The sequence below is a fragment of the Haplochromis burtoni genome, unplaced genomic scaffold, assembly GCF_018398535.1.
Source record: "Haplochromis burtoni strain Fernald_Lab_line unplaced genomic scaffold, NCSU_Asbu1 Contig_64, whole genome shotgun sequence".
In the NCBI taxonomy this organism is placed as follows: domain Eukaryota; kingdom Metazoa; phylum Chordata; class Actinopteri; order Cichliformes; family Cichlidae; genus Haplochromis; species Haplochromis burtoni.
Genome location: NW_024582425.1, coordinates 70851 through 92000, shown reverse-complemented (window position 1 = coordinate 92000; position 21150 = coordinate 70851). Strand labels below are relative to the sequence as shown.

Genomic DNA, 21150 nt, shown 5'->3' with positions numbered 1-21150 from the left:
ACATGAACAGAAGCAAGAGATGAGCAGCAACATGATGTTAACGTATGCCTTGTGTGTATTTGTGAGTTCATCTAACAGATGAAAATATAAATTAAAAAACTTTCATTTATTAAAATGCAACATTTTTTTAATTGTTTCAAATTAATTATAAGTGACTGATTGAAGTAAAAGGTCGAAAAGACTTTTGCTTTATCGATGGGGTTCAGACCGTTGAATGTTGAAGGGGTGTGATTCTGTAAAAGCGGATGTGGCCTGTGGAAAAAATACATGTGTATAAAGAGGAAGCAGCTCGCGCTCATGTATGGTTGGTTGTCAGTATGAAGAGAGCCGTAGTCCCTCATGAGGACACCACCTCAGGTCAAAGTCCTCGGGATCATCTACAGTCCCCCGCACTGCTTCTCACCTGTATCCGGGCGGAGATGAAGTGTCCACGGGTAGCCGCAGGGTCGCGTGGCCCGATGCTGCTGCTGCTGCTGCTGCTGGTCGCAGGTGTTTGCGTGGACAGCTATAAACCAGTCATCATCGTGCATGGCATCTTTGATGGACCACAGCAGTTCCAGAACCTGTCAAGGTTCATAAAGAAGGTAGGACCGCGCACAGCGTGCGATACTCTGCTGCAGAACAACAAGGCTCGAAAGCAGCTCCAAATGCGTTAGAGCCGCTTTATTTACCACAGGAATTAAAAGTGGTGCATTATTCGTGCTTGTGGTGATGTCTTTACTTTGATGTGTTTTGTGCAAACTTGTTAATGATATGTGCACAAAGACTCACGGGCCTGTTAATGTTCGATATTAGATTCTTAATGCGGTCCTGTTGTGTCCACGGTTGCGTTTAGACTTTGGTTTTTCGGGGATGTGTTTCTGGTGGAAGTGTTTAGCTATTAACGGACCGCAGGACTCGGGCTCTAACGTCTCCAGGCCAAGTTCATGTTCAGAGTAGCTGTTCAAATTTAAAACCAGTTTTCCTGCGTTGTCTCTAAAGCGGTTCTTAATACTGCGTACAAGCATGTTTACATATTTATTATAAAATAATGAAAATGTGTTTTCAAGTTCGAGGCTTGTCCTCATTTGCACACGCAGTCAAAACAAGTTTGTATCATTTTCTCGGTTGACTTTCAGTAACTTTGGGGCAACAAGTCTGCATATTTTTCGACTAAAGCCAACTTTATCAAACATTACAGTTCACAACAGTGATTTTATTTTATTTTTTTAATAATAAATAAACTGGTACTCACACAGAGCTTTCCTGTTCTATTTGAGCATTAAAAACCTTTTCAGGTGCTTTTAACCGAACTAACACTCACACTCTTATGGATGCTGCAGCCGCCAAGCTGTTGATTGATAGAGGACAATGCTAAAAGGGGGTAAGTCTGATCATTAAGTACTAGTTATTAGAACTTAATGATCACGCTTAAAGATTTACTTCTTTGACTTACATTTCAAGTTAAAAGACTTTGAAATGATTACTTTTTAAACTGGCTTTGCTCCGAGTATCTTTTGCACGGGATGTTCTGACTGTATTCTGTCACCGCAGCAGGCAGATAATGTGCTTATGATTCTATGCTTGTTATTATTCATCCAAAACCATATAAACTACAGTTGTGCGCTCGACTGTTGTTTGACCCTTTCCAAAGACGAATGAAAAGCCCCCAAAGTGTCTCTTGTAAGTGAGCAATAGGAAGGAATATCTCATTAGTCATGATATTAGATCACGTGTTCAGTCTGTTCAAGCAGCCTTAAAAGTACTAAATGATTTTATTGACGCTTTGCACAGAAACACTGTGCAGCCTTTTTCATGGACTTTTCAAAGGCTTTCGACACTGTAGATCATGTGGGTGGTTCAAAGATGATCTTTCCAACAGAACTAAGTGTGTGAATGCTGAACGCATCACCTCTTGCTTCCTTGATGTGGTTGAAGGTGTTTCCCAGGGATCAATTCTGGGGCCAGTTTTGTTCACCTTATATGTTAATAATATGTTAACCCGTTCATGTATAGTGGTCACTACAGTGACAGCTATTCAAAGGCTGTTTTCTTGTATTTGTGTCAGTGTCGATGGCATACTTGCACATAAACCTCTACACTGGACACTGATGTGTCACTCCACACCACCCACTGGTCCTTTAATGTTACTATAGATGTATGACGTGTTTCATTGTAATTATTCTTATTTAAGCCTGTCATGCATGAATTATGACAACCTCAATCAGAGTTTTTCTTAAGTGTTTTTATTCATGTTTAATTCCTAAAGATGAATAAAAGTGCTTAAAAAATCTGGATCGAGGTTTTCATAATTCATGCATGACAGGGTTAATAATCTCGATCAACATAAAAATTCATGCTCTGTAAAGATTTACGTGTCATGTGTTTTAGTGCTGTTGTTGTCCAGGTTGGCCGTGTAAAGGACATAATAAATCTCAGTGGGTCTTTCCTGGTTAAACAACAATCTGTTTGTGTGTAAATTGAACTGGTTGGTATTTCCTCAACGGTACCTGAATCCACCAAATGTTCAACACGCAAATCAAGAGCTTCTATCCTACTGTAGGTTCAAGGCAGAATTTTGTATTTCAAGTAGGAATAAAATACTTAAAATGATATTGGACTTGATAACATATGAGATAAAAAAAAACAGTGAAGTGAAAATCAGCAAATGGTTTCCAGTTAGCGATTTCTGTTCCTCTGTGTCTTTCATTTCCTCAGGATCAGTTTTGACTTAAGAGTTCTGCATTCGAGCACCTGGCTGAAGATTTATGACAGCTGATGTTTCCCCTCATTGTGCCAAAAGTTTTACTTCCACTTCAATTTCTTTGCACTTCTCAGGTGCATCCAGGCACTGAGGTCACAGTGATTGACTTGTACGACGACCTGTTGAGTCTGCAGCCGCTGTGGAAGCAGGTCCCAGACTTCAGGCAGTCCTTCAACTCCATCATGAAAAATGCTCCTGATGGTGTCCATCTTCTGTGCTTTTCACAAGGTGCTCTTGCCGTACACTTAAACATTTAATAGAAAAACAGATTTGATAGAAAAATAACAAAAGCATAGTCTTATAGCGTTGATGCCCACCTGACAACTGAGAAGTAAAGGTCCAATTCTGGGGACTTAGAAGGTCCACATTTAGAGTTTGGAGAGGTGGTAAAGTCATAATTTAGAGGATTTTCATCCAGGAGACAATAGTTTATATCCCACTGGGACTTTTTGAATTTTGAATTTAGCTTTTACTTTGTCTGTGTGATTGATTAAATTTTTTAAAATTAATTATTGTTATCATGTTTTAACTTTTATTCATTGGTTAGGTTTGAGCAAGTTTAGGTAAAAATACGACACATCACACTCTTCCACTTCTAGCCGCTGGTTCATCTCTATCGTAGTACGCAGTAGTTATATAGAGAAACTGCATAATAGTGAGGACTGATGAATTTAAGGTAGAAATTTCTGAAGCTGAGACTCATTTTTAGTCTCTTTTTTTCCATGAAGGTGGTCTAATTTGTCGAGCACTTCTCTCCACGACTCCCAACCACAACGTGCACACCTTCATTTCACTGTCATCCCCACTGGCTGGACAGTACGGAGGTCAGAGAGCTTTTAAAAACTTGTCTGCATAAGCTTCAACATTTAAAGACTGTGAGCTTTTTAACACACTTCTCATTATTCACCAGGATGTTTAAGATGAACTTGATCTCATCCTCTTACTCCACAGACACAGACTACCTGCAGAAGGTATTCCACAAAACCTTAAAGAAGAATGTGCATTTTATCTGCTACAACAAACTCGGTCAAAAAGTGTCTATTTGTGACTACTGGAACGGTGAGAAAACAAGAGTTCTTCAGATTTAACTGAAGACAGTCTGCACATTTACTGAAAGATAAAACATATTTTGTCCACAGACCCTCACCAAAGACTCAGCTACCTGCGGAACAACATCTTTCTGCCTCTCCTTAATGGTGAACGACCTCACAGTGACATGAAAGGTATTGGATCTGGTTTAGTCATCATATGCACTGGTTAGCACGAAAACAAACGTTCATGCCTTTGGCTTTTCCTTTCACAGCGTGGAGGGAAAACTTCCTGCAAATCGAGAAGTTGGTGCTAATTGGAGGACCGGATGATGGTGTCATCACACCGTGGCAGTCAAGGTCTCACTGTCATCAGCTTTACAGCGCACACTCTTTGTTCTCTTTCATTTACATTTTATAAATGAGAGGTGGCTCATTATGTCACACTGACGAGACTGTTTGAAAAAAATCGACCCATCAATTTCCTTCTGTTGGCTTTCAATCAGTCGAAAAAATCCTGACATGAATTTTGGAGGAACAAAATTTCCTGTAGTGCATTCTGCTGCTTGTGGGCCACAAAGCAGCACTTTATGTGATGGTCACCTTAAGATGCATGTCGGTCCTTTTCAATATTGGATTCAAAGTCCAATATTTGTATTCAGTTGCACTCAGGTCAGTCAGGTCCCACCTTCAGACTCACAAACAGTTCCTCCCCCTGAGCCATTCATCCCCCCACTCACCTCACCGCTCTGAGCCAGGGTCTGAGTAACCCTCATCACTCAGGCCAGACCAAGTCTTTTCTTTGCACTTTGCAACTGTTTTCTTCTCAAATGTGTGCCTTTCTCTTATGTTTGTGCACATTTCTTCTGATTGCTATTTATTCCTGCTGTCTGCTAATAAAACTTTATTCCAGAACAGTTATGTGGAGCACGCACAATTTCGTTATACATGTACAATGACAATAAAGGGCTATTCTATTCTATCCTATACTAAAACTACACTTAAGTAAAGATACTCAGTTTGGAGACAACAAAGTTTTTACCAGCAAAGCCTTCGATGTGTTTGCAAAGTGATCAGTTTGTGGTAAAAGTTATGAAACATCTTTACCTGAAACAACTGTTTCCTTTTTTCTGTGCAGCCACTTCGGATTCTATGACAGCAGCGAAAACGTCGTAGAAATGCAGAAGCAGGAGGTTAGTGGCAAACTGAAGTGCTGCCTGTACAACACACTTCATTTTTATTGAGGTGTAGCTAAAAACACAGTCCTGCTGTAGGTTTTCACTTAATGACTGACATAATATTAAGTCTGTTACAGAGGTGTTGATTCAGCTTTGTGGAAATCGGTGGTGTTTCTTAGTTGTGCTGCATTATACAGTCCATGTTTTATTTATGAATTGAGAATAGATGGATGGATGTGTGGCAAAGCTGAATCGTTTGTCTGCTGTATCTTATTATCTCATAGCAGGGCTACTTTTAGTGACATTCACAGCATGGAAGTGTGGCAGGATATTATACACATTTTCTTTAACGCACACACACAAATGTTGAAGGGAGGAAATTAAGGATGAACAGATCATTTTATTAACAAAATAAAATTACTCAGGGTGGTTGATGGGGAGGGAGTGGTGGTGGAATTGAGGCTGAAAGGAAGGTGGCTCAGTCTGCTGAGGAGAGATGAAGGGAGAGACGGGTGGAGCTAGGTGCAGAGGTTTCAAAGCTGAGCCAGAGGAGGAAGAGGAGGAAGGCAGAGGCTGGAGTCAGGCAGGGAACAGAACATACAATTTGTGCAGATGCTGCAAAGGTAGGAATACTTCATTTTGGAGTTCTCCTCCCACCAACATGTTCCAGCAGCGTATCATACCTCTATCATGCATCACAGGTAAAAAATGCTTTTGAAAAAGGGACGCACCTGTGCGTCTTCAGTCGTAGCTCCTGCAGCAAGCCTCCTCTGTTGTCTGTCACCAGATGTGTTTTAGGAATCGAGACGTTCTTCAAAATGGGGTAATGAGATTGTTTTCTGGATAAACAGGTAGGAGGATCGAAGGGGCACAAATGTGAGAAATGAGAATGAGCACACAAAGAAAACCAGAAGTAGGCACAGGAAGTTTAAGAAAGAACTCAAAACTAAAGGATGTTACAGAGACCAACACTAAAAGGCTCCTCCTGCTGGACTGCTGTGTTAGACTGCTCTCTTGTAGAGAATAAAATGTTAGCTGAATGTATTTTATTGCAAATGTGTTAAACTAAACTTGGATTTTTTTAATATCTCTACTATTTTCACTGCAGACCCTCCACTGTGTTCATTCAAAAACACAACTTGAATCATGTCATTTCCTTCTGCTCTCTCAGTTTTACCTGAACGATGCGTTTGGGCTGAAGACGCTGGACCAACGTGGCGACTTGGTGACGTGTGTTCATTCGGGGGTGAAGCACACAACCTGGCACTCCAACTTCACAGTGTTCAGGAACTGCATGGAGAAGTGGCTCACATAAAAACTCTCCAACAGTAAAAGCGTGGACGTCCGTCCAGATGTGAAAACTTTTTGTGCAATCAAAGAAAACAATGATTTAACTCCTGTCTGTGCAAATGTGCAGGATTTGTGCTTACTGCACTATTCATACTGCACAACTGACTGCTGTAAAAAAATTTTTAAAGGTTTTTATTTTATTAACATGATTTGCTTATATACGTGTATATGTTGCATTTATAATCAGCTTTCAGGTTATGATGAACTATCTCTTTATAAGCCATCTTATTTAATGTTTTCCACTGATCAGTGTTGATAATAATTATCTATGAAACATCTTTTAAACTGTTGTTTTTGTCTGATTCACAGAAAGTGCATTTTGTACACAGCCAAAACTTTGTGATCTTTTTTTTGTACCTTGAGAAGTCCTTCATGGAAATATCTTGAATATTGGGCGTAGCTGCTGCTCTCATTTCTCATTCTGTACATCCTCACTTCCGCTCTGTGCACCTTCAGATGGTGGTGTGAGGGCAGGAGGTGAGCAAGATATACAAGGAGAGAGGAAGTAGTATACTCAGGAGTACAGAGTATAAGTAAATGAGACTTCCTGTCCACTGTGTGCTTACTGTCAGTATCACACCCACAGAGGTGAAGGATCGGCTGTACGCATAGCTGAGCTCCTGATTAATCACTCAGTGCCCTCTGGTGGAACTGTATTGTAATTTATAACAATGTATTCATATCAAAGCTATTTCCTAGTTTCCTCTTCATGAGGTGCATTTCATTATTGCATTAACATATTTCATGAGAACTTGCATCTCTGCAGTGCTTGGTCTGGTTCCCCCAGACTGTACAGTCCAGCTAATGACCTGAATGACTTTATTATATGAACTTTTTTCTAAAGTGCATTCTCAGAAATTTCTCATATTTTCATGCTTTTCTGTGACTTTAACTGCAGATTTATGACGCTACCTACGATTGTCAAATTTAGCTTTGCTCATAAGAATAGAGACTTAATTACTTTTGAATGTAAACCAGCAAATAATGCTTCTGCCAAACTTTTCTCCAGCGTCTAGTTGAAGTCGTTATTGTAAGTCAACATATTTTCAGCATATTTAAAGCGCAGCGCTGTGATGAAATTGAATCTAGTTAAACAGCAGTGAAAATCTAAACCGGCTCTTTGACCTGGCTTAGATTTTACATGCAGTTTGTCCCACTGCTGACACTTCACCCATGATTAGATTAAAGCGTCATGGTGGAGTGTGATCAGTCACTTAATCCAATTCATTTTCTCCAACAAGAGTTACTGATTCAGAATCTCACTTTAAATTGTGATTAGCTAATATATTTTTCATTTCATTTCATTTTTATAGGAAAAGATTCAATATATTTAATCTTCCATACGCAGTTTTCCCCCTCATGATTATTTCTTACATGCAGATTAGATTCTGTGACAGAATAGCATAAAATGACTTAGTATTTGACCCTGCAGCTGAATTACTAAAGAGGTGGATCTGTAATAATTAATGATTTTAGATCCACTTATTGTGTAACACTACTACTAACGAGTGTTAAATATATAAATAAAAACACATGAAAAGTACAGTAATGCTAAAATTAAAAATGCTTCCATAACAGAAAGGCCGATTGCGTGTCTCATTACATTAGTGAAAGCAGGCGTGGTAGTGGGCCTACGAGTCAGCGCAGAGCCACACGGGAGCAGTAACGATCTTTACTGACTCGCTCCAGCTGTTGCTCTTTAACAGGTATGACCGGTGACGTCACTAAGGTGACACCCACCTCTCCTCCTCCTCTCCGGTGTGTTGCAACGCAGCTCCGGCTCAGTTCCCGGTGGAGATTTTTCTGGTTGGAAATCTTTCTGTCGCGACCATGAAGCTTTCCGCCGGCTCTTTCAAACCTTCCTCCCTCTGAGAGGCCCGCAGGACTTTCAGCGTAAGTTGACACCGATTTGAAAACTTTCCCGTGGATTTGTCTCGTGCTGGATCAACTACGCTGCTTTTACGTTGAATCTCTGGACCTCGGTAGCTTAAAATAGAGGCAGATAGACAAAGTTGAAATGTTTTCCACTGGATGGGGATGGGTTTCCTTTTTGGAAACATGTTGTGGGACGGGACGGGCTGGGGTTTAAAACAGCTGAGCGCCCTTTGAAGGACGAAAGCTGGAAAGACAGATTCATTCATCGACAGTCTGGCTGCACTTCACTGTCAGCGTGGCTCAAGGTCGACGTGTCCCGCCCTGTGGGGAGCTACTGTAAACAGCCTGTAGCTGCAGACAACACAGGGCTCAAAACATCCACGGAGGGAACAGAAAGCTGTAAATCAGAGCACCAGTCAGGCTGCTGATAATGTCAGAACGAGTCGTGCTAAGTGTGAAGGCAGCTGGAAAATGCAGACAATTCTCAGCCATCCATTTAAACTTTAAGTTAGGAACACCGTTGCCTATGATGAATGTTGTACCAGAAGAAATTCATTACCTTCTCAGTAAGCTAGTATGCCACTGTGATAGTGGAACTAGATCAATATACTGTAATCTGCAGGGAGGATCCCCAGGGGAAGAATGACGATTGGAGTGAACTTGTAGATGAACAGGTGTTGGTAGGTATGGTGATAAGGAGGTGCAGAAGGACAGATGGAGTAGTTTGTGCCAAAAGGCTGGACATGGCTAAAGTGAACATTTCATCAAGACAGAAGGCTTTATGCAACAGTGGGGGAGTATATCTTATGCAAAAGGAACAGTCGGAAAGACAGAATGTAGCTGGGCAGGATTGGGTGTCTGCAGGCTGTAGGGTGGCTTTGAAAATGAAGAAGAGAAAGCAAATGAAGGCAGAGGCAAGGATTAAATGGTGGAAGATGATTCAGTGTGGAGCTGGCACAGGCCCTGGGTGATAGGAAAGAGTTACCAAATGACTGAGGAAGCGCAGCAGAAGTTTGTTTGGTCTATCCTCTGGGCAGAGGGCTGAGGACAAGAAGACTTGGTGGTGGAATGAGGAAGTACAAGAAGGTATTCGAGGAAAAAATGGTATAGTCAGGGAGATGAAGTCTGTAGACAGGAGTAATAAAAAGCTAAGTGTACAGCAAAGGAAAAGTAAGTTTTGTTTGAGACTGAACACTAAGGAAGGAGATAAGGACTTGTAATGGTTGGCTAGGTAGAGAAGTCAAGCTAGAAAGGATGTGCAGCAGGTTAGAGTGATTCAGAATAGAGATGGAACTTTCATAACATTTTAAGAGAGTGTGCTAGGAAGATGGAGAAGTACTTTGAGAAGCTGTGAGTGAAGAACAGTGTTGGTCAAGTTACTTGAAAAAAGTAATCAGTAACTAATTACTGATTACTTCCCAAAAAGTAATCCCGTTACTTTACTGATTACTTATTTTCAAAAGATTAATTAAGTTACTTAGTTACTTTTTAAAAACACGATTTACAACCTGAAGAGGTGATAAAGCGATAGATCTTTCAGCCCAATTCTACTTTTTCTGCATAATCCATCATACAAAATGTAATCAAATGGAAAAGTCTCTTTTTATTAACTTGTTTTATTAGTTTTAATCTTTTAACTTTATGCATCAAGCAAAAATTTAATTATATGCAACATTCTCTGACTGGAAGAAATTAGTTTAACATTTAAACCTATTTTCTGCACATTCCAGCACATAAAATAAAAATTTTTTGTGTTTACACTCAGTCTTTCAAATAGATGCAAGTAAAACACAGCAGAAAAAATAAAGTCAAAGACTCAGCGGTCCTGTTGCTCTATTTTCACCTGTAAAGCAGGAGTGGGGAGGCGGAGGTTTACCCTGGTGCAGGTGTGCCGCGGTCAGTGGAAGAATCCGCGAGTTTCTCTGTGAGTTTCCCATTACGTCGTAGCTACTCGGTGCTTGTTGGAAGTTTAGGGGTTTTTTCGCTGTAAAAAGAAGTTTTCTTCCCACGCACAGCGGACACTAATGTTTTTGTCACTTTTTATGGAATCAAACTCAAAGTAAGGTCAGTACTTCCACGCTTTAAACGCTGCACGCTCATACTCTCTCTGCACTCGATATGTGATCCATTGTTGATCTGCACACAGCTGTTGTCACGAACGTCGCACTCGCTTACGTCACTGTCATGAGACATTCTCGCAAAAAAATCACGGTTTTAGTAACGCAGTAACGCAGCGTTCCTACGGGAAAGTAACGGTAATCTAATTACCGTTTTTGCAATAGTAATCCCTTACTTTACTCGTTACTTGAAAAAAGTAATCAGATTACAGTAACGCGTTACTGCCCATCTCTGCTGAAGAAAATGAGAAAGAGAGGAGGTTACTAGGATGGATGGAGGAAAGCTAGAGAATGAGGAAGTGCAGAGCATTAAAAGAAAGTGAGGGCAGCTATGAAGAGTGTAAAGGTGGTTTGCCCCGATGACAAACCTGTGGAGCTATGGTGATGTCAGAGACAGCAGTTAAGTTTCTAATCAGATTGTTCAACAGAATCTTGGATCTACTCATCCATTTCAACAATAAGGTTGATGTGCAAAGTTGTAGTAACAGAAGGATGAAGATGATGAGCCACACACTAGATATGGGAAAGAATTGTTGAAGCTAGGTTAAGAAGAGAGGTGAGCATCAGTGCGGCTTCACTCTGAGAAAGAGCTCCACACACCTGATGTTTACTTTGAGAGTGTTGATGGAGAAGCATAGAGAAGAGAGGGTCAAAGGCTGACAGGTGAAGTCTCTGTATCATGTTGTCAGACAACACTGTGACCTGTAGGTGGAGGTATGCTGTGGACAGAAGAGGAGTGAAGGTCAATAGAACCAAAACCGAATACGTGTGTGAAGGAGCGGGATTTAGGTGGTGCGGTGAACATGCAAGGAGCAGAGACAATGAAAGTAGCTGTTTAAATACCTGTTGTTGAGAATGCAGGCAGGGTGGAGTGGGTGGAGACGGGCGTCATGGTGATTTGTGACAGAAGGATAGCAGGCAGAGAGAAAGGGAAGGTTTTACCATATGGTAGGGAGACCTGCTGTGAGACGGTGGTGCTGAGCTGGTGGCGGAGTTGAAGGTGTTAAAGCTGTCATTGGGAGCGACGGCTCAGGTCGAGCATTTTTGAAACAAAGTTAGAGAGACGAGGCTGAGGTGGCTTAGACATGTGCACAGGAGGGATGGTGGATATGATGGAGAAAGGATGTTGAAGATGAGCTGCCAGGCATTTATGGATGTAGTGATGGAGGACAAGCAGAGGGTGTGACAGAGGAGGAAGCCAAAGAAGAAGACTGTAATCTGCAGAGCCCTCAAAGTACACTAACATAATAATTTTCTGTTGACACAAAGAAACCAGCTTGAGCGTCTCCTCGTTATGTAAATCCAAACATCATAAAAATGCAGAAATGTTGAGATGTGTGAAAATGATATCTATCAAATAAAGGATTGGAGAATAGAGAAAAAGCTTCTCTACACAAGGAACAAGGCTGGAAAAATACTAATGTGTGTTATGTTTGGATCCTCAAGCTGCAATTACATTAAAACACACATGGTCCTGTAGTGGAAGTCACTTTGTGGGCTTACAACAGACCAGTGCTGGAACCATAAATGGAAGTTAAAACTCCACCAAGCAAAACAAAAAGAGGCCAGGACCCCAGCAGCCCTCTCTGGGCCTCGTTGGTGATGGAGTGGGTGGAAGTAAAAGCTTCCTGTGGTCTGATCAATCAAAATCCAAAATTGTGTTTGAAAATCTTGGAATTTTTGCCCTGACAGGACAAAAAGGAAATGGATCCAGCTTATGTGTGTAGTTCAAAAGCAAACTTTGTTCTACCTAATATTGATCATACAGTGTTCACAACACCAGGCCTTCAGTAGTAAATGATGAGAATTTCCATCAGTGTCTGTATGAAACATTTTAGCTAAATTCTGCTTTAATTTACAGTTTCCTCGTCTATTGGACAACAAGGGGAAGAAGTCCATCTGTCCAAGATGTCCTCCAGAAGTAAAAATGACCAGTGCCAAATATGTGGCGGAGCTCTCCAGGGAAACCAACGGCGGTGGCTGTTTGGGGGCCAGAATAAGAAAACTGGTCAGCCTCGGACCCCAACAGGGTCGTTGAGAGGAGGGAGCCGGTCCCAGTCATCACAGAGCAGCTCCTGGGGTGAGTATAGAGCTTAATAAATGCTTAACATATTGTAATAGTGTAAAAGTAAACATTTTGTTTCTCTTCACAGGCAGCACGTTATCTCTTGGTTCCTCCGTTTCTCTCTCCAAGTCCCTGATGTCCGTGAGCTCCCCCTCCAAGAGCGTGGATCTGCTCACGGTGTTGACCCACATACTGGGGCAGTCTGTACCACGGGGCGGCGGGCAGGGGGAGTTTGTATGTGGCAAATGCGTGTGCCTGCTAGAACGCGTGTTCAAGTTTGACACGGTCATAGCCAGGGTGAGGGTGCTTTCGTCTGAGCGCCTTCAGAAGCTGACGCATGAGAGGGACAAAATCAGACAGTGGGTGCGCCAAAACTACTGCCACAGGCATCTGCAGGACTTTCAGAGCAGGAGCAGCACCAGCGAGGAGGAAGGAGAGGTGGAGAAGGAAGGCTACAGGGAGATGCTCAAGGAGAATATGGCGCTCTCAGAGTATGAGTGCTGGTCAGAGAAGTGGGACACGTGTCCGTATTTTATCAGAACGGGGAAAAGATGCAGAAAAGGGAAGGGGTGCGAAGGTTGCGATTCCTTACGGGTGTCCGACTCTGATTACGAGTCAGTTTGTGGGGTTCCTCGTCACATGCCTTTCCAGCCCTTCTCCCCGTTGTCCCAGGATAGATCCCAGAGCGTGCCCCTCCACTGGCAGAGGGTGCCATCCGTCAACTCCAGCCCAGCCTCCCTGGCAGGGTCCAGTCTCTCGTTACGAGCTCCTTCCCACACGGAGTCCATTCAGTCTCTTGATTCTCTGGACGGGAATGACCCCTTTGATTCAGCAAGTGATCAGTCAGTCAACTTCATGCTGAGAGAGCTGAGAAGTATTGGAGGGAAGCCGGTCAGTTCGCCATCAGGAAGTAAAATCCCCGTTCTGGGCAAAAGGGATGGGAGGTACCTGGGAAAAATCGAGGAGACTGCATCACCCACAGTGACCAGGGTGCTGAACTTTAGGGATGTGGAGAACGGAGGGGATGAAGAGAATGGGGATGTCCTAACATTGCTGAGGGACGAGTTCATGCCTCTTCACCGAGAGGTGAGTGTGCTGTAGAAGATCATGCAGGCCTGGATGAACTTTGAGCAGTTGCCATGTGTGCTAGTAGCTGTAAATATTGACCGTGGCTGCAATAGTTTATCCAGGAACAGCTGCAGCTTGTCCAAACGTCCAACATGATTAGAATTACACGCGTTACTTTTCTTTGTGTATTGCATAATAGCCCACACCGTGTTTATTGTGAGGCTTTTTTATTTTATTTTAGAAGACTGCTGCTAGAGTTCATCATGGTATCCGGCACCTAAAAGGCCAACTTGACCAAGCTGCATCCCGCATCAGGACCCTGGAGGCTGAGCTGAAACATGGGAGAAGCAAACAAGTGGAAGTCAACGGATCACAAGACTGGGCCCCTGTAAGCTTTCAGTTTGTTCTTTAGATGTTGAATAATAAAATGAATCCAGTTTTCAGTTTGAAAAAAAGCTTTAAAGTCCCTAAAATTTGCGTTCTCTCAAAAGGTCGGCAGGGCCTGTAAGAAAACTGTCCTACTTCTCACTCAATTTGTGACCTCATTGATCTGACAGGCTCATTTGATAGTCCTTTATAACGCAGCATCATGTTCATTTGATAAATTATGGTAGGACCGTAACATGGTCCTACTTTAATTCACATGGATGATGAAGTGGGTCATCGGTGTCTTCGAAATTCATAATGTCTGAGTTGAAAAAACAAACAAAAAGATGGCAACAGTCAAAATTTAAAAGGTGCAGCTTCAGATTGGGATGTCACAGTGGGTAATGTCACAGTGGCATCACACAGTTTTCTGATTGCCATCATTTCTCTTGTGGATAAAGCAAAAGCAAAGCCAGGTGGGAGGTGAAAACATCTCATTCTAGGCTTCGGTAGTCCAAAGGCCAGATTTACTAAGTACTGGTATCTAGACTAGCTTGAAGGGTAAACTGAATGGAGATGCTGCTGATATTGTGATTTAAGAGATATTTATTTATTACCACAGAGTTATTTTTATCCGCTGTCACACGAGGTAAATGTCTCCAGCCTTTTATTTCTAAGAAGAAAAACAGGTTTATTGCAGCAGAGTGACACAGCAGCTCCTCGGTCACATGTGCAAACAGCTCCGTGAGCCACCCTGCGAGTGTTGACCGAGTACAAATATAGCATTATGAAAGGAATGGAGGTTGGGTGGTTGGTTTTGTATCTGTGCAGGGTGTGTCTACATTTCCTCATTTTCAGGTGCACATAAAGACACGCACAACACAAACACACTCGCAGCCTCTCACTGGAATCTTCCCCGACCGGTGGAGTTTGCCCCGGGCTCGGTAGTCTTATGATAGAGGATATCATTAACCGGCCTCATGACTGTCACAGCGAGGCTGCTGTGTTCACATGGTGAACATTATTAATAATTAATGTGAAATCTCTGAAAACAGCAGCAGGTTTAAACGTGCAGTAACCGACATTTAAGTTACTAATTTATCCCCGAGCAGTTAGTTTATTTTGTTTTTGTTCTCTTTCCGGGAAACTGATGTTTTTAAATTCAGTACTCGCTCTCTTTTAGCTTTCTTTGATCTCCATGCTTTTTTATGTTCCATTAAAAAGCTGAAAACTGCCTCCTGCTGCTTGTGGCTTGTAACTGGAAGAAATGAGCTCAACTGAAACATAAATGAACACAGTCACAACAGCCACCTATTTTCTCATGGCCTCTTCATCACATTATATTGAAACTTTTCCGTTTTAAAGCGGTGTTGGGTGATTACAGATCAACAAATAAAGAGCTTTTTTCTCTTTGGAAAATTTGGTATTTAATTTCTAAGTTTTGGGGATTTGCAAAAAAAAAACCCCAAAACAAAGCTGCAAAGTATTAAATTAAATGGATCCTTACAGAAATGAAATAATAAAAAGGACAAAAGTGCTTGTTCTGAGCACATTTAAATATATTTATTAAATGTTTTATGAGTTATCACACAGCAGGTTGGAATAGTTGTAATCACTGTTTAAACAATGCTGAGAATTTTCAGGGATTACTCTGTAGAAAATAAATCTTGTAATTATTATTATTTTCCTATTAAGTAAATACTTTAAATATTTAATGCGTTTAAGTTCTCAAATAAGAAAATTGGCTTCTCTTTTTTAAAAGAAGGTAAACTCTGAGCCAATACCATTTCAAACGCACAAAAAAATAATCAATAATGGAAATGGTCGTCTTTAAACTCTCTGATGAGGTACTGGAGTCTGAGCTGTTCCATGGCTCCTCTGTGGCTTTTGAATGAAGCTGTTTGTTCTCTTTCCTCCAGCTGGTCCAGGAGAAGGAGGCTGGCAGCTCCCTGCTGCAGAGCCTCGGCCTCTCCCTGCACAGCCGCGAGCGTCTGATCCAGGTGGGTGAGGTGGAAAGCGTTGCGGCAGCTCGAGCTGCTGCTGCTGAGGCTCCGACTCGAAAGCTCTCTGGAATGTTGTTTTTCTGTGAAGCTGCTGTACGTTTAAAGTGGCAGTGCCAAATCTGTGTGTTCACGAGTGATCGGAGAAAGCTTTCATCACGACTGCCGGTGTTTGTAGCTACTTGTCATGTTGATGATTAACAGCAGGAACATTTGTGGACTCACAAAAACACAAAACAAAACGGGGCTCACCTAGCAGAAAGATTTTCTTACCTGAGGGTTACTGGAGGATCATGGAGACTGTTAAAGAAAATATTGACATTTATGGTTAAGGATAAAGTAATAGGATGGAGCTTTTCAGTTACTAAAACGATTAAAAGATTATCATTGTCCACATAAAATACAATATGATGATATAATTAGTTGGTTTTACATGTGCTTGTGCACAGAGGCTGCACGTCTCTAGCTTTACACTGGCTCTTTCCCTCTATTCCAGTCTTTATGCTGGGCTAACAAGCTGCTGGCTCCAGCTTACTTTCTCTTTGCCAACTTTATCTGAATCTGAAACTCTTCCATTTAAAATATGCGCATACTTTATATTTTTGCATCTAACACTCAAACTCTGCTTACCTCAGCCATTTAATGCAGAAACCACTGAGTAAGACAGTAAATATATGCTACAAAAGGAGAACCGTGTCCTGTAAAAGTAGCAGAACCAACATAAAACTGACATTTTCAGCATTATACTTCATTTTCTGTTGATCCGCACCTCTGCCTTCTTTACACTTGAACACTGAGAGTTGTGGTTTTAAACAGATTTGAGCATGTCCGTGTACCTGCTTCTCACTTGCATCCATATCAAGTCATTGCCTCTGGGTATTGTAGCTCTCTGTAGTATTTTGCTTTAAAAGCTCGCTGTAATCCTCGTTTAGAAAGGATTTCAATCATTTAACATCCAGAAAACGCAGGTAAAATGTTCACGAATGTGTTCACAGACAGATATTTCCTGTCTTCCAGGAGTGCACGAGTCTGATCAGCAGGCTGTGTGTGGAGGAGGGAGCAGGCACTGAGCTGGCCAACAAGCTGACTGAGAACTTGAGAGAGATTATCTCTGACAACAAGGTTAGAGCTGCGCTGTCTGTCATTCTCATGCTGATTGTTGACATTATAGCAAAGCTTGCTCTGCTTATGATGACACATGTTACCCGCTCACTGAAGCACGGTGGTTGTCAGCACAAGCAGGCGCATTTTTGCTGGTAGTCAGCAAACTGAGCTCTCGTGTCCCTGAAAGGGTGGAAGTCCTGTGATGGACACTTTTTATTGAGTTCAAAATTCTGTTTATTTTCTGTCGATAAGCTGATTGTTTCATTTTCTGATCTTCAGGCTGCGCTGGAGGCTCTGAGGTCTGAAATAACTGAAAAAGAGAAGAGCACGGAGAAGGAGATCGAGGCTCTGAGGAAGGCTGGACGAGACCGAGAGAGAGACTTGGACACCCTCAACACTGTGCTGCAGTGCAACCAGGACATCATCAGTGTAAGACCACACACTGCCACAGGGGTGGTCTCCTGTTTGGCTGTGACTCTATTTCTTTTTGATACGAGGTTAGAGATGCAGGACAACTCGGGGAATATAAAACAATCCTGTCAGCTCCTCTCATGCTGTTTATTTTGCAGGCATGCTCATTCATACATTGCACACATACTGATCTGTTTATCTGGTTACTTTATTTAATTCAAATACTCGCAATTAAACGCAAAACACAACCGCACGCTCAGCACTTTAGTCGCGCTGCATGTACTTGAAGCTCTCTCTGTTTTTGACTCAGGACCTGCGGGTGGCTCTGGGAGAGAAGGAGCAACTGCTGAAGGAGGTGGAGAAAGAGAGGGAATTGTGGAGGCAGAGAGACGGGGCCCTCACTGCTGTCCTGCAGGAGAAGGAGGCTCTCATCTGCACCTTCAAAGAGCAACTGGAGAAAGGGATGGAGGTAATACACCTGCAGCCAAACAAACCTCTCTGAAGCTTCTCCTTTTACTGTCCTGTGGCCGTAAAACACGAGATATATAAATGTTTTTGCACAGCACTCACAGAAGCAGGGCAGAAAAACCCCTGAAGTTGCCGCGCCCTCCTTAATTGAGTCATTGTGCACAGACAGAATGAACCTGCAGTAGCATCAGCAAATCTAGAAAGTGAGCTAGATTGGTTTCTCTGGGTTAGAATTAGATTATGAATTGAGTTTAATCACTATAATGAAAAAGCTTCGCCTGTATTTAGCATGCACATGAACACAAACACACCCACCAGTCATTAGTGTGCTAACAGTGTAATTATGAGCCTGTCTGTGTGCTTATTTAGTCCCCGGGAAACGCTGGGCAATGCACTGGTGGGCAGTTATCTGAGTTAACTTTGACTAATAACCTAAGCTGCTTCTATGAGGAGCATCAGTCAGATGTGATTAAAACTAGTTGGAAAGGTTCCCCTGCAAGTTTTACTTCTATCAGCATTTTTATGTTTCTGTATTCTCCCCCAGATTTAAAGTCAGGATCTTTTTAGTGCCATGTCTCTCGTATTATTAGGATATGACATGTGATTTTTTTTTTTCCTCTGTGTGACTGGATGAACTCTGCATTCCTCCCTCTGTACGGCTAAGCTGAGGTTTGTCAGTAAATACTGACTTCAGTAAGTAGAAACGTGTCATTTTCTTCCAGGCTCTCTCAGATTCTGTGACTGGCCAGCAGTCCGGAGGGGGCGGGGCTGAACTGGCAGCTATGTTGAAGGATCAAGAGGAAAGCAGCGCCACCTTGTGCCAGGAGGTCACCAAGCTTACAACGACCCTGCAGGAATACCAGGACATGGTGCAGGTGGGAGATTAGCCCGGCCAGAAGAGTTAATTATTTCAAGTGAATTAGAAAACTGAAAAAGCAAAAAGCAGCTGAGTTTGTGATGAATTTCCACTTTTACCTAATAAGTCTGCATTCAAACACACATTCATAGTTTATAATAGATTATAAGACAGAAACTTTTGAAAATACAGGGAAAAATATTAAATTGTAAACTTTTAATGTACCTAAAATAATGTGAAAAATAATTAAGTCCCAGCTTCTCTGATCGAGCGGTTAAACTTCTTTTGAATGCACCTTTCCTACAGGTTAGAGCAAGTGATTTACAGAAATGACAGGAAATGTAAAAAATGGAATAACTGAATAATCTAACCAGTAAAAATGCTGCTCTTCCAAAACAATGTGGTGCTTCGTTTTTTAGAAATTGCTTCTAATCAGTGCTGGCTGGAAAACCACACTGAAATTTAAAATGAAATCATCGCCATAAGCTGCCTCCTGTTTGTGACCCTAAAGTTCCACATCACAGCCACAACAAATCTGAGCCGTTCATTCTGCTTTTTCTCCAGAGTCAGCAGGAGAGTCACAGTCGGACGGTGTCCTCCCTGACGGCTCAGCTCAGAGACGCTCGGCAGGAGCTGAGGGAGAAGGAGAAGAAGAAGAAGGAGGCGGACCGAGCGCTGCAGAACGACAGGGAGGACGGAGAGCGGGGCGAGAGGAGACTCAGGGACAGCCTGGAGAAGAGGGACAAACTCATCGAGGTAAAGAAGCAATTCGTGCCACTCTGCAGCATTTTAGGCAGCTACTCTGAACGCCTCAAATAATAACAAAAGCTTTAAAATATTTAGCATCTGGGTCAAAATAAATATTAAAAAGCTTTTCATCCCCAGGAAGATGCACTTGTGCTGCACATGCCAGTGTCTCAGAACATTTGAGCTTCATTAACAGCTCAGTACCAACACTGTCAGCGTTTTTGCTCAGCCAATGAGAGCGCTGAACCACTTTATGCACCTGGCAGCTTGATTGGAGGCCATGTTTGTTGAATCCACCCATACATTTCTGTTCAGGACATCTGCTCTCTTTGATAATAATACCGATACTTGATGTTTCTTTAATATTTATTGTTGGGCAAATAAGAAGTGAGTGAGTGCCAGTGTTTGTGTGTATCCTTGCTGTCATATATGTGAAGACAGAGCACCTGATACAGGGCCTAAGATTTGTAGTGGAAAGCACCGCTGCTTACATCTGCTGGTAGACTCCTCACACGACTGCAGTAAAGAATCTGTTCTTTGTTGCGTTCTTTAGGCTTCGTTTTGATCAAAATATCACAGAAAGTATGGAAACACTGCACTAATTTAGGAACTTCTCGAACTTATGAACCATTGTTCGTGTTTCCAAACCGCGAGAAGAATCGTTAAGCTCAGACAGGTGGTTTTTGTTTTTTGGTTACCACTTGAATTCAAATATTACTTCTTGGTTAAGTTGTCTTCAGTGTTGTTGTTCGTAGTAGGAGGAGTACAGAACTAACAATGAACTCGCTGTACTTATGAGTGCTTTTCTTTTTAAAGCAAATCCTTTTGGATGCTGAGGAGCGGGACCATCTGTTCAGAGAGCTGCAGCAGAACCTGCAGAACAAACGTGAGCCTTTGACGGCCGTCAAACACACACTGTGATGGAGGAGGGGGAGGAGCCGGGCTGACACACTGCACCGACGCCATGCAAACTCACTGCACAAAGACGGAGGAGCACTTTGCACTTTCCGCACCTCCTTTCTGCCTCCTGAGCATATTTATCTTGGTGTACATTAAGTCTATTTATATTTATCCTCGCAGATTAATGAGACTTGAAGGAAAGAAGCTACTTTTCTCTGTGGAGTGAGTGAGGCGGTGTGATTGTTTTCTGGAAGGGGAAATGTTTGGTGTGTCCTCTTGTGGCTGGATGTTTAATACTTGATTCAGATACGAGCAGATTACTGTATAAATGTGATTTTGAATGTAACGGGTTTAGGCAGTGAGATCGTTTCATGCAGCGGGAACATTTCTGAATGGTGTGATTGTCCTTTAGGACAGGAGCGGGCACAATATCGCTTTAAAAGGTGTTTGTTTTTTTCGGGGGGGGGGCTAATTATAATCTTTAAAACTCTTTATGGTGGCGTCTTGTATTCATCTTTTTCCTTAGTACAGAACTGCCTAGTTGCTGTTTACAGTGCTGATGTCACGCTTTAAGTGGAAACGTGCAACCAAAGAAATGTTTTTAACGGTTTTAATTTTCCATTTTTCTTTGTCTCGCTTTCTATTTTTCTGGAATTATTTTCAACCATCTTTAATGTTTACGTGTCTTGTATTGTTGGTCAGGAACTGAGACATTTTTTTCCCCCATTTTTTGCCTTTTAGCTCAAGAGGATTAAAAACTCTGATCCAAATAAGTTCAGTCTGCAGTTCTTGTTATTTTAAACTGCATTTCAACTTGTTCTTTCTTAAAGGGACATTTCACTCCAGAATTAAAGTTCAATCTGTTTACCTTTGG

General features: G+C 42.0%; 2 protein-coding genes across 3 annotated transcripts; both read left to right on the top strand.

Annotated features, from left to right (window-relative positions):
- Nucleotides 1-286: 286 nt before the first annotated feature.
- LOC102307197 (lysosomal thioesterase PPT2-A) lies at nucleotides 287-6305 on the top strand. Its single transcript, XM_005923623.3, has 8 exons — nucleotides 287-584; nucleotides 2818-2971; nucleotides 3472-3567; nucleotides 3695-3802; nucleotides 3883-3966; nucleotides 4047-4131; nucleotides 4910-4964; nucleotides 6121-6305. Exons 1-8 carry the CDS (start codon nucleotides 318-320, stop codon nucleotides 6262-6264), a joined length of 993 nt encoding a protein of 330 aa, XP_005923685.2. The 5' UTR covers nucleotides 287-317; the 3' UTR covers nucleotides 6265-6305.
- Nucleotides 6306-6623: 318 nt separating this feature from the next.
- Nucleotides 6624-21049, top strand: si:ch73-95l15.5. 2 transcript variants are annotated; one of them, XM_042221278.1, is made up of 11 exons: nucleotides 6624-8192; nucleotides 12153-12371; nucleotides 12445-13442; nucleotides 13669-13812; nucleotides 15710-15790; nucleotides 16808-16912; nucleotides 17174-17323; nucleotides 17616-17774; nucleotides 18496-18648; nucleotides 19194-19385; nucleotides 20193-21049. In XM_042221278.1, exons 2-11 carry the CDS (start codon nucleotides 12200-12202, stop codon nucleotides 20295-20297), a joined length of 2259 nt encoding a protein of 752 aa, XP_042077212.1. In that variant the 5' UTR covers nucleotides 6624-8192; nucleotides 12153-12199; the 3' UTR covers nucleotides 20298-21049. The 2 variants fall into 2 exon arrangements, with proteins under 2 accessions (XP_042077212.1, XP_014189472.1); XM_014333986.2 differs by having other exon boundaries at nucleotides 13666-13812.
- The last annotated feature ends 101 nt before the right edge of the window (nucleotides 21050-21150 follow it).